Raw genomic sequence first — 14,260 nt, forward strand, 5'->3', positions numbered from 1 at the left:
GCAATCACTGGAAAACAACAACAAGTAATTCATTACATGGCTGAAATCCAGGGAATGTCATGATTTGAATCATCTGTTCAAACATTTCATCATCCGAACTCTCTAAGATCAGCAGTAAAATTGTCTCTCACTCCAAAGGCTTCTGAAATACTTAAAATAAAAAGAGCACAAGCTAGGGGTGTTACACAAATTCAAACAGGAATGATTGCTCAAATTCTACAAATTCTTCAGGAGTAGAACAAGTGACTCTTTCTTAAAACAGCCAAAATGTCCACCTAGCATGATGATCTTTCTTCCACAGGAGGAGCACTTTTTAAAAAAAGTGTTTCAGAGGCCACACAACAAGGAGAAAAATTAAAATGAAGGGGGAAAGCAGGAATGAAAATAGAGGATGTGTTAAGTGAGGGGGAAAGGTAAAGATGAAGGACCCAAAACAAAACAGAGGAATATCATGTATGGTACACGGGAAAATTGAGCTTCCCTCAAAATCTACTCAATTTAGAATGTGTGCAGATACAAGACCACATGTCTGAGTAAAAAAGACTACAAAGAACTGCCAAATAGCTATGGCTAAACATATTTTCAAGCAAGACAAAACAATACTTTGTACAGCTATTACATTTTTAAAAGTGGCTCTCATACTTACCAATAGCCTCTTCAAGTAAACCAGGGCACGACTGCAAACATTCCAGTTGTGCAGTGTTTGATGTCATTTCACAAAGAACATCAAGAAGTCGAACCACCACTAGTGCTTCCTATGAGAAAACAGCCTACAGTGTTGAAATCAGACACACTGTCCTACATAACATACCGTACTAAGTTGCAATTACAATATCTACTGAAATATTCAAGTTCCTTATTTTGTACATTTTAATTCATGCTGTCTTTCTATTTTGCAAGAGCATAGAAAGAATATGAAGTACAGCACTGAGCATATATTCAGTTTCCTGAGAATCTTAGCTTTCACAACTTTAAAAAGAAAGATGCTATCCGTAGGGGTGATGCTCACAAAAATCACAAGAGTCTAAGGGGTAACTGGAAAACTACCAATGGGAAGAAGGAGTTTGCACCCCTGCTATGTATAGCATCTTGTCCCACAATGGAAAAACAGAAGATATAATTAGTCAAAATAAGCAAATACCTGTATGTTATACAAACTTGGGAATGCATATTTTCTTGGATAAAGAATTTTTATTACATTTGAGCCTATTTTTAGATAAACTCACAGCCTTGATGATACACTTTGGCCCTCAGCTCTTCTGATAAACAGACTTATGACATCTCCAAAGACAAACATCCTAAGTGATGCCTCACAAGATGAATGCCATGCGCAACGAAAAACTCACAAGACGAGAACGTTTTGCAAGTTTTTCAGTGACTTGCAAGACGTGTCTTGCAAAAATTTTCATCTTGCGAGGCGTGGTTTCCCAGAGGAATGCATTGAAATTAAATTAATGTGTTCCTATGGGCAAAAAAAGTCACTTACCAGGTAGCCCCGAAGACCAAGGAGCGTCCTGTAACAAAGGCCTGGAGCGCTGCCCCCCCCCACCCGCCGCATTGATCCACCTCTGCCTCTTTGGTGCCTGGGGGGGCTTCTCCCCTGGATGTTTGAATCCGGCTCTTCTATTGGATCCTGGCGCTGCTTCCTCCTAAGAGCTGTGTGTGAGCACAGCGCCGAACAGCTGAAAGGCGGCAACCCTCTCAGGGTTTGTTATTAACAAAATGCCCCCCTCCGCCTGCTCACACACACTCCTTAGGAGGAAACAGCGCCAGGATCCAATAGAACAGCTGAGAGGCAGGCGGAGGGGGGCTGTTCTATTGGACCCTGGCGCTGTTTCCTCCTAAAAGGTGTGTGTGAGCAGAGCGCCGAACAGCTGAGAGGCGGCAACCAGCGGAGACAACCACAGCATGGCTGCCGCCTCTCAGCTGTTTGCCGCTTCTCAGCTGTTCGGTGCTCTGCTCACACACACCCCTTAGGAGGAAGCAGCGCCAGGATCCAACAGAACAGCTGGACTCAAATATCTGGGGGAGAAGCCCCGTGCGCGCCAAAGAGGCAGAGGTGGATGAATGCAGCGGACGGAGGAAGGACAGAGTTCAGGGCCCTTGTTAAAGATGCTCCTCAGTCTCTGGGGCTAGTGACTTTTTTTTGCCCATAGGAACACATTAATTAAATTTCAATGCATTCCTATGGGAAACCGCGCCTCGCAGGACGAAAATTTCACAAGACATGACTTGCGGAACGAATTATTTTCGTCTTACGAGGCATCACTGTATTAGCACACTGATCACATCTAACTCAGAAGCATAAATAGAGAAACAAGAATAGAAACATTGCTCCATGCGCAACACTATATAGAAAACACATATATTAAACATTAAACATTTAGGAAATTGTTGTCTCTGTTATTTTTAATGTTTTGCTTCCCCCCACCACACCCCAATAATAATTAGTAAATGAACATTATGTGGCTAATACTGGATGACAGAACAAATTGTTGTAATATATGTTAAAGGTCAATAAATATTTCATTTGAGATTTAAAACACACCATTTCTATTAGGCAGGAAAGACACTCTCACCTGTGTACTATTTGTTCAACAGGAGAAACATTTTCTGGTATTGTCTATCTAGAGTTGGATTGATTTGTGCTAACTACACCAATTGCCAAGCTTCCATCTGAAGAAAATGGATTTCTACAAGCCTTTGAAAGCAATACAACAGTTCTGGCTACACTGATATAGCTGTGTGTGAAAGACATACAGTTATGTCTTAGTTAAGCAAGGAAATGCCTTGTGATTGAAGTTTTGTAAAGTATTTCATATCTGAATAAAAGCCACCACAATGTCAGTATTTTCTGGTCAACATGAGCTGGTCTACACAGCAACATGTCACATGGTAAAACTCGTCCTGGACAGTATTTACTTGAATTTGTAGGTACAAGACAGAAAAGCCAATCCCGTTCTCTCCTTTTAAAAAATGGCAGACAATTAATTATATATATTTGGTTATTAGTCCAGCTTTTTCCGCAGCATCTGCTTTGCAGTGCTTCTTTTCCCATAGAAAAGCAGGAAACAATCTATTTGCAATGGATATGACAGTGGTCAGCAACACTTTTACAATATGATTAGCCATTCATATGGACTAACCCTAACTACTTAGGATGAAATTTATCAACTCCTATACCAGTAAAACATCACAGAATAGGGTTGTGTGGAAATCTTATGAGCTGTAAAAAGGATGTTCTGTGAAAACAGGTCTGCAGGAAATTTCAAATACTCCAGTGGTTTCATACACCTGATACCACACTTAAATCTCACTGATCCATACGTGTTACACAGGCAGCATCTAATTATAATACTTCAGAATCTTACCTCATCTTCATGATTTGCTGTGGAAGTCAATTTTAGCACAGCTTGACACTTCTCCTGAAAACCACTTGCAAGAAATGTGGCCATTTCATCATTGACAGCCAGGTTTCCCCCCAAAATTTCTGACAACAATAGTTCTAACAATGTAGTTCTGAAATGAAAATACACATTTAAGAAACTTCATATTTAGAACAAATATTATATTTCTAATTTCTTAATTAAACACTAAACAATTACCCCTTAATGCTCCACCCCAGTTAATTTATACATTAAGCAGAAGCCTCCAGTTAATCTGTTCTTCAACAACAAGGCTTTTTCTTACCCGTATTGTCTGCAGACATAGAACCAACAGACAAATACAGATGTTCCCATGCCAACCAACTATAATGGGACACTTTTTGATTCCTCACATTTGTATGCAACAAAGGAATAATTCTTCCCCTAACCAAATGGGGTCCCAACTGTACCTCTGGTAAAAGGAGCCAGCAGAAGGCTCTAGCTAGCACTGCCAGCTGTGCTAGTATCTCCAGAAAGCCAATGATTTAATCCGTGCCTTCACAAGACTAGGAAAGGCTACAGCTTGTGAGACACATGAGACAGCTCATGATGTTGTTGTAAGAAAGTTTTTACACACTTCCCATAACTAGCCCTTGTCCATAATATGGCTTCAGGGTTTTGGACATGCTGGAGTTTCTGGACATTTTTCAATGACAGTCACATCTAGAACATGATTCAACAATCCAAATTGGATTTAATTTAAGGCAGGTGACAGCATGGCCAATGTATTACTCCTGATTTAGAAGGCCCTAAACTAGGGACCAGGTTATTTGGGATACCACCTTTTCCTGTATAGAACAGTTGGCCTATATACTCTGTGAGAAAAGGGGCTGATTCCATGAGGCTATCCTAGCCGGAATGAATAATTTAGCCCATATAGCAATTATTCCCTTCTCACCACCCAAATTCTCTAGTCATATACCCAATTCATTGTATCTAACAAACTAAAGAAGTATGATAGCATGCCATTTTTCTTTTTCTTTTTTCTTTTAAAAAAAATTCTCTTGATTTTTAATTTATATCCCATCACAGCAGCCAAAGGGGTATAGGTTCAATGTCTGTTTTCAACATTCAAGTTGAAATGAATTTTCAGCGTCTTATGTCTTACAGCACATTTCTTTTCATACAAGAAAGGACATTGCACAGTGTTGTCATTAATTCCTCTTCTAGCGAATATTAGGTTCCTCATAGCATGACAGCAGACAATGTCAATCTACAAAGCAACACTGGAAATCTACATGATAACTAGGAACCTGGGAAAGCTTTTTTCCCCAAACAAAATATTTCAACAATTTATCTCAAACTTTTATTTTCCTGAAATCTACTACTGGAATAATAGCATGAAGAAACAGCTGAAATCTTTGCTAGCCAAACTGAATTCAGTTTAGAGCTTCTTTCCATCACCTTTTAAAAAAGCATTATTAGCAAGTGTCTGCAAAAATTTAATACTCGCCCAGATATCTTACTTTTGAGCTAAAGATTTGAAAAGCTGATCTAATAAAAAAAGACCTTGCAACAATACTGATTAATATCACAGGTAAAGGAAACAGAACTCCATAAATATTTGTAAATTACATCATCCTGTTAATCATTAATTTACTATTTGTATTGTTTTACAAACTGCACATTACATTAAATAATTAAATCCTTAATTTCTAAACTATGTTGAGAAACTCTGAGAAGGAGAGGCATTCTTCAGAACAAAGCCTGAAAAACATGCCAAAGTAATGGGCAAGAAATTCTTATGGGCTTTATCAAAATGGCCTAAATGTTGCCATAGGTCAGAATACACACACATATACACACAAGACATACTGTACCATCAAGCTATCCTATAATTCCAAATCAAACCATGTATATTTGGTGGTTGATCAAGTTATTTCTGTTGTGTTTTAACATACGTAATACTGTAAAAGGAGACCAGATAACATTTAAGTTACTGTATTTATGCTGTCTAACTCCTTGGGTCAGAGCTAAACCCCAGACTCCTCTGTACCAGGTAAATGGTGACAGATCTGCTACACTTTCCCACTATTTAGATGACAGGGAAATTACAGAACTATTGCATGTCAGAGAGGATGCCCTCACCTAATTACGCTGGCCAATATCCTATTGCTAGTCTCAAACAGGTCTACCTGTATTGAATCTAGGAATGTGTCACTCAGTTTCTCTGGGACGTCAACTCCCAGAATTGCTGTAGAATTCCCCAAGCAGAATTCTGGGAGCTCCAGTCCAAAAACCCATACCTGGAAACACCTGTATTTCTAGCTGGGTTTAGTCCTCCAAGGCTATACAACATTCTAAGCCTTATTTTTTGCTGCAATACTTTCTGGGAAGGTGCTGCTACAGTGCTTCCCAAGCATGGCATTCTTGCTGTTCTTCAGGCTGTACAGAGGGTGATTATGTTTCAAATGCAACACAATGAAGTCCAATACACCCAGAGATTTCCAAAAGAAGCTTTTAATTTGCTGCTGAGGATATCATCCCCACTGCGGAGCTGCGCAACAGGATTTCAGCCAATGTGCAGAAAACATTGACAAAGCAATGCTTATATGCAAAAAAAAGGCATACTGTGAGTTATGCATAGGTAAATATTTTTATGCAATGACACTGGCAGACCGCTTAAATTTTTGTGCAGCAGGATATCTTGAACAGAAATGACCCAGAATTATCTTTCGGTTGCCTTCTATGTTTTTCAAATTGTCAATTATACATTTATATCTTCTTATTTGGGTTTTCAAAGATCTGTTTACAGAAAGTGATGGAAGATGGAGCTTACTGTAAATGGTAGCATTTCCGTCTATTTGTTAAGGTCAGGCTGCCTTCCCACCCACCTCAATAACCGCATCTGTCCTCTTGCACCCATATGACTCAGTCAGCCGCAGAGGATACCTGAGGACCACTGTTACCCTTGTGGTGAAATGTATCCCTTTTTGTCTCTGAATGAGACAATGAGTCTCCTATGGTCTAGTCTGCAAAGTCACGTTTTGGGCCAGCTAATGGCTGTAAGCAACACTTTATTGGCACTAGCCCCATCCACAGAGATCATCTACCAAATTTGCTCATATGGTGCATATAATTAGAAGAGAATCACACAGTTTTTTAAAGTAATGAAGTCTTAAATTCAGAGTATAATATACTTTTACTAATATTTTAAAGCTTGTTGCCTTATTTTTGTTTTCTTCTACCATACTGTGTAAACAAAAAAGGCTAAATTTTCACCCTCAGCTTATATGAATCTGTAGAGGAAATTATTTAAACATGCCAACTACAGCTCTCATCAGCCAAGACAAAAGCTACTTTAAATTTTTATCAAGTGCTATCATGACACAGTGGAGCAATTCTGTGATTGATAGCAAGGTTTAAATATGCAGAAAAAACCTCCAACTTTGTTTAATTTTAAAAATTCTATGCTGTCCTTCGACATAAATATTATTGGAACAACATACAGTACATAACAACAAATAGAAAAAGACAGTAACAACACTGAAAGGCCCAAGAACTGAGAGCAGTAGATTGATCAGATAACAGCAGTGAATGCAAGTGTTCTTTCAGGTATCTCAGTTACAAGCAGAGCAAGGTTTTAAAATTAAGTACCACTCCCTGGAATTATGTTGCAAGCAGGAACTTATTGTGCCTGTAAGGAACCAACTGTATATGGCTAGAGCTGCTTACATATAATGGTGTAAGTACGTTACACATCTTCAGACAGTTCTCCTGGACTAATCTGTTCTTCAGATTGTTGGTGCTTTTCAAAACTCTGTCCACAAAAATGCTGAACAATACAATATGTAATAAGAACCTGTTTCTCTTTGCTGTGGTTGTTATGGATCACAACTTATTATTACACAAAAATAAAGGATTGACTGAATTCCACCAGGAAGAGAAACCATTACTTGAACAGAGGTTGTAATCAATGCTTTGTCTTAACATCTTTTGGAAATGTGCTGCATTGAGTACAGCATAGTTATGACTGTTTCCTTACACTTCCAGTTTCTATGTTTTGATGCAAGGTGGCAAATAGATCACAGTATTGTCTTTGCAAGAGGACGAAGGCAGGGGAGACTATAGTATATACGTACAGTATAATTCTTATTGCCTGTTCCAAGCAAACAACACATTAATCCTGAGCAAAAATCAGTGTGGCTCCCTTCCTCAACTACCTGGTGTGATGCTTCCCAATTAATTCCTTTCATTACTAGAGACGAAATATTTGGTCACTAGATCTCAATGTCTATACCACAGTTAGCACATAAACACCATTCTATTTATATCTGACGAAGGCTTTAAGAGATTGCTCATTTAAAATGAGTGCTACTTTGGCAAAATATGTGGACTATAATTTCTGTTTTTAAAAGAGTATATTTCCCAGAATATCTGTAAAATGCAACATCTCTTTATTTTGTATCCACGCTCATTTTCTTAAACTAGCTTTTTAGATCAAGGTTTTTTAAAGTATTAAAAATATTTTCATTTCTACACCACTCTTCTGTCTGAAGATACCCAGAACCGAATACCTTACAATATAAGCATCCATATATCTAAAAAGTTTTGACTGGAAACAATATATATATTAGATCAGGTACGTGGGTGTGGGGAGTTGTATCTCTACATACACATACCCTAACTACTGAATGATGCCACAAGCTGACTGGTAATATGCAACAGGGCATGATGGCATTCTGAAATCAAGGCATAAGGATGAAACCTTGTCTCCATTTTCTCCCTGTCTTCATTTCTTTAGAAAATAAGGGAGCCAACCTGGATTCTGCAACTCCTATCTAAATGCCTGCCAGTTGTGGCTAAATTGTAATGTTAACCAACCAATTTAAAACCATTACTGACATAGAAACATGTATTTAGAAATTCTGTGCCAACTATGAAACCACATAGTTTTTTTCAAATCATGTGAACAGGATACTCTATATGGAATGCTAAATGCTAAAACCCACATTGGTTTTTGGGGTTACCTTTCTTGATTGCTCAGTTTGGCATACATGGCTTTGACCAACTCCGGGCACTTCAGCAAATGGTTGGTAACAATCAAGAACCTGAAGGGAGGGGGGAAAAGACAAAGTGCTATTGGTTATAGGAAAACTGCAGACTTAGCTACTCTGCACTGTATTAATTTAGTTCAAGCAGACACTTTACAATAGATGGTCCCCAGCCATACTACCAATAGGTTCTGAAATATATATACAACCAAAAAGACTACAAACTTTATTAACTCCCCCCCCCCCGCGTCATACATTCTAGCTGATTAGTATATTTACCAGTTCCTAACAGGTCAATCATCAACATCATGATTTTTGTACAGGCTGATGACCAGATCTCTATACCCCACCCACCCCAAAAAAAACTTATGTTATTTTCTTTTAAACATCCTAACAATATATTGGATATTATTCAGGCAACTTAAAATGTAATGAGCTGAATCCAAAAAAACCACAGATAACATCCACAAAAGGTGAGCAAAACCAATATCTGAATACTGAAGGAGTAAACTTCCATCAACTATTTTACATGTACCTTTTTCTGAATACAATACTACAGAGAAACAGTCAATCCTGTTCATCTCCAGCTGTCAGGAATCAGGAGATTTAAAAAAGAGTGTAGTAATAATTTTGAGCTCTGTAGCCCTTAACCAAGAGCTGTCAGTGTATAGAGAACAGAGTTCTGGGTTCAAAGCCTTGCTCAGCCATGGGAACTCATTAGGAGGGTGGCACTGATAAAAGCACTCTTGAAATATTTCAAATATCTTGAAAACCGTATTAGTGTTGTACATTGGATGCGACTTGAGAGCACATAATAATAACACACCCATTATATTAAGATTACACAACAAAGTCGAACTGTGTGCTAAGATAAAACAGAGTCATCATACAGACCCTTGTTGAAGTGTCTAATTTTGTATGTGTAGAATGGTAAAATAAATAAAGGGGTATGGAAAAAGCAGCCTTGAAAATGAAAGTGCTTTGAAAATGGAGGGTTGAACAATAGTCTACTATAGTCATTTCAAAACAATTAGCCATCTCTTCAGTCGAGCAAGGTCACTGAACAACAACATTCCTGACAACTAAACATGCTTATGTTATAATGAACTTGTTTGTGTCACAAGGCATAAATATGGAAGCGGTGTTTGCAAGTCCCAAAGTGCACCTTTTCAGTTATTATAATATTTGAGTTCACAATCATCTAGGATTTCAGGATTTCAGGGTGACAGTATCCTAGAGTATCAAATGCTTAATGGTACAGAGCATTATTACTCTAAGCACTGCAAAAATTTTAGTCATAACAATAACATTATCAGCACAGTGGTAGCCTGCCAGACATTAAGTTAAAGTCCCCTGAAATTACAAAGGCTGCTGAAACAATTGAATCTCCTATTGAAAAATTATTCTTGGAATGGCAAGCTTTTGGACCTCCAAGCCCTGCAGAAAGGTTTGCTTATAGTTAGAAGGATAGATAAACAACTGAAAGAATTATAAATATAGAGGGATAAAACACACAAACAAACTTTGAACTTCAGATGATTGTTGTGGGTTTTTGGGCTCTTTGGACGTGTTCTGAAGGTTGTTCTTCCTGACGTTACACCAGTCTCTGTGGCCGGCATCTTCAGAGGACTGGAGTAGGAACTCTGTCCATGCTCTCTTGCTGCTTTTTGGATAGTTGAGTATTTATAGCTGTGGGAACAGCTTTTGTCCTCTGAAGGTGCTGGCCACAGAGACTGGCGAAACTACAGGAAGAACAACCTTCAGAACGTGGTCGAAGAGCCTGAAAAACCCACAACAACCAAACTTTGAACTCATTAACATTGCAAGACTCCATGCTATGCCCTTCACATTGGATAGCAACAACAATGTTATCTTGTATGTGTGTTTTAATATGTTTAAAGGCTAAAGATTACTTAGTTACAACGCTTTTTTACTTTTCAGTTATGTGTTTTAGAGAAGTACTCTCTGTTAGTTCAGTGTGCCTCTTTTAAACTATAAGCTCCTTTATTTCTGAATTCATGTATGATTTAATTTAATTTTTGCCTAAAACATAAGTTTTATTTTTTGATTATTTTTATTTTTTGATTATTTTTACCTGCAATTGTACATAGTTGTAAGGCTTTTTGATGACAATTTATTTTTAAATGTTTTCAGTGCATATTGCATAGTTATTTTTTCAAGTATTTTGTGTTTTTTGCAACATAGAAGCAATGAAGCAAAATGAAGCTTGTAGAATTAGATATGCTGATGTTGCTTGGAATCATTGCAACAGTAAAAAGATACCTTGCTACTCAACTGAATTTTGATATGATTGTCAATTACTGTTTGATTTCATTCTGGAATTAACTGTTAATTGGGATGAAATGATGGCTGTGACCAACATAGGCTTCTGATTCTTCCTCAGAGTATATTCAGGCATCAGGATCTCTGATCTGACACCCTGCCCAGATTCAGAAGGGCAGCGGGGGGGGGATCAAATCTATATGCTATATTTGATTCTACCATGCTGCTCATGGCCCATTATAACGTTTGCTTCTGTTTTTCTTTAGGAAAAATTGTTAAAGAAACACTGCTTCTACTGAGGGCAAGCATTCACTGTTGCACTACAATTAAAGTACCTTTTTTCAGTAGGTAGTAGCTCACAACCCCTCACTTGCACTTGGAACCTGCAACATAAAGAGCTCCAACACTCCAGGAATTAAAAACAATGTGCTTTGGAGCCTATTAGACTTTGCAAAAAAAACACATTGCTTAGAATAGATTTTCTCATAAGGAGGCTGAAGATCATTTATATATATAGGGGAAAATAGCTCATACATAGTTGGCAGGACAAAAATGGTTTCAAAATTCCCCCCCCCCAACAGCACACTCTCATAGATAAATGATCACAGATATTGTACTGTGCTTCATATTCATAATCTCAATATGCTACATTGACCGATAGAAGAGGAAGATGAAACCTATCCCCAGACTTTGGACTTACATAAGTGTGTTTTAAAGGAAGAGTTCTATTCCTACTCTCAGTGAACAAATGTCAAGCAGAGGCGCACAGTTTTTACTTCTTCTCCATGGTAACCTTTGTCAAATATCTTCAAAAAGGATTTGATCTTGGCCTTAACTGAGGTTCTGGACAAAGAAATGGCAAAGATTTCTCTGTCCTAACTAGGGCTGTACTTTATTTTATTTATTTATTTATTTATTTATTTATTTATTTATTTATTTATTTATTTATTTATTTATTTATTCATTCATTCATTCATTCATTCATTCATTCATTCATAGTGTTTCATATGTTTAATTGTTTGTTATAGTTCAATTTGTTGTATCTTTCAAGTTACATTTGACTTTTAAACATTTTATAAGCTGATTTGAGATACTTTATTGGCAGAAAGTCAGGATATAAATAAAAGAATCTCTGGGCCTCTATGGGAACAGAAAGTTGGATTTGGTTTGATCCAGTGTGGCTCTTTTTTGTGTCAGAAGACATGTCTCTTCTTCTATACACACACATATATGTGTTGTAAGGTGGCATTTGCAACAAGTTTTACAGGTGTTTTAAAAGAAACAAAGCTCTTTCCAAGCAGCACTATACCAATTTATGCAGATTTAATTACTAACTAGAAGTATCTTTCATATTATTAATTTACTAATATTTTTAAATTGCGAGATAGTCCCAAATAAATCTCCACAGCATTTCTAATATAACTGTTTTGAGAACATGAATTAGGCTGGTTAGGATTAATTACAGTGCAGTTTCAAAATAATTATTCTAAACCCAAACATATCTCTTTGCAGGTTCAAGATTTAAAATACATCACATATGATATCCTAAGTTTGCTTTTTTGTTTTCTATATACAGGAGCTTCCAAAAGATACAGGGCTTTTCTCTGCTATTGATTAGGATAAACCAAAATAGAGAAATAAATCTGACTTAAACATTTTAAAGTTTTCCAGTGCCTTAAGGCATGATTCTGAGTTGCTTGTGTGTAAAGAACAGTTGTTTTTAATGGGAAGGGAGGACAGAAATGCAATTCTGAGAGGAGCGGTTATATCATCTTACACTTCAGCTCATGCCATTCCCACCTCATTTCTGCTATCTTCTTTACTCCGAGCCAGGAAAACACATGAGTGTATAGCCACAGTAATGATTACAGGACCAAAATAATAAACAAGATACAAGAGACGGGATGGATTAAAATTTAGTATTTGATTTTACATATGAATGGTTTGGCACAACATAAATTGCAGAGAATGTACTTCGGTTGGTACTACTGTGCATCTAGATGTATAATAGTCCCTGTTTTTATACGAAGACATTCCTATAATCCATGTTCAGTAATAGCTACTGCAGCCTGCAGCAACTTCCTAGTGTTTTAGTTAGAAGCCTGCTCTAGTCCTCCCAGCAGCCGCTTTTAACTGGATATAGCATGAATGCAATGTGGAATTAGATGGCTGTTATAGCCACCACATAGTTATGGCTTATGAGAGGCTTCCATATTATTTATCTGTGACACATGAATGGCAGAGACTGCACTCTTTAAAAACTTTCTGGCAATATTTTGATTACAGGTACTGCTCATTCATGATGCTGTTCAACCCCTAAACCCTGCCATGTGCTGAAAGTCTGGTGTCTCTTATTGTGCCTTTTACCAAGTGGACAATATGGAGCTTGAATTATGAAATGAAAATTGTGGTTCCTGAAATATTTTTCCCACTATGCGAGATCTTGTAGCATGTAGGATCTTTCTCTAATCTATTTGTGAGTGGGTGTGGCTTCTTCAGAGATCTAACTATATGAAAGAAACTAGTCTGCTTTATACAGACAGTCTAAATTGTCATGTTGCTTAACTGTGTGGGTTTTTTTTCTTTATAAGGATACCTGTCAAACATTTTCTCTTAAGTTGCTGGTAAAAGCACACATTTTCTCAACATAGATGTCTATGTGTTCCTATATTTCAGAAAGCAGAGGAATTCCCCCGAAAGAAAAAAGATGGTTTAAAGCAAAAGGTTACAGCTAGAGATGGGGACGAATATAAAAATGGATTCCTTTTTCCGACAAATATAGCTGATTCATTAAATATTTGTCGATCTGTATTTGTGGGTTCCAGAGACCCTCATGAATATGAAGGGATGAATATTTACCCATTTTTATTCATCCTTCGTATTAAAAAAAAACCAACAACACCATTCTGCCTACCAGCCGCCAGTCCCCTTCCTTTCCCTATCTTAGGAGCATGTCTCATTGACCAGGATCCTACTGTTAGTTTCAACTACAGCAGAGCCAGTGAATCAATTGCTGAATGATAAGTCAATATTTATGTAACTACTTGAGTTTGTGACCATATAAGAGAGAGAGAGAGAGTAAATACCACTGAGTCAGTAGGTTCACTCTAGCTGGCACTAGCAATAGCATATTGAACATTGTATTTAATGGCTTAGTTTTTTGTGGGTAGAGGTATTTTTCTCACTAGGGAATCAGGAAGTGGAGCTTACTTCTTGTGATTACTTGCAGTAATAAGGTAAGGTACAAGACGAGTGCATTAATGCGCTTTTGTTTTGAGAGAGGATGGAGGGATATTATTTTGCTTTGGGAGGTATGTATTCAAACATCAACATTAAATCAAAAGAGGTTTTTCCCCTGTTATGGGAACATTTATCAATTGAAAGCATTTTATACTATTAACTTTTCAGGGATCTGAAAGGAAAAACAGAATCCATTCATCTGGTTCACAAAGGATCTCCTGCTCAATGCATTTATAATGTACCACAGTATATAAAACAAATGGCTATTTAAAAGTCTGTTGCAGATGTACCCATCAACAGACATGGTACTTGTACTCT

At 37.4% G+C, this 14,260-nt stretch overlaps 1 protein-coding gene across 1 annotated transcript in view; it reads right to left on the minus strand.

The window, feature by feature from the left end:
- Window positions 1–14,260, minus strand: part of ATXN10 (ataxin 10) — a 116,340-nt gene that overhangs the window by 36,143 nt on the left and 65,937 nt on the right. Inside the window, exons 6-8 of the mRNA XM_073000893.2 lie at window positions 8,396–8,476; window positions 3,372–3,519; window positions 647–755 (exon numbers count right to left, since the gene is read on the minus strand). Coding sequence (XP_072856994.2) covers window positions 647–755; window positions 3,372–3,519; window positions 8,396–8,476 — 338 coding nt within the window. The remainder of the gene's footprint in view (window positions 1–646; window positions 756–3,371; window positions 3,520–8,395; window positions 8,477–14,260) is intronic.

This window comes from Pogona vitticeps, chromosome 5, assembly GCF_051106095.1.
Source record: "Pogona vitticeps strain Pit_001003342236 chromosome 5, PviZW2.1, whole genome shotgun sequence".
Taxonomy (NCBI): Eukaryota; Metazoa; Chordata; class Lepidosauria; order Squamata; family Agamidae; genus Pogona; species Pogona vitticeps.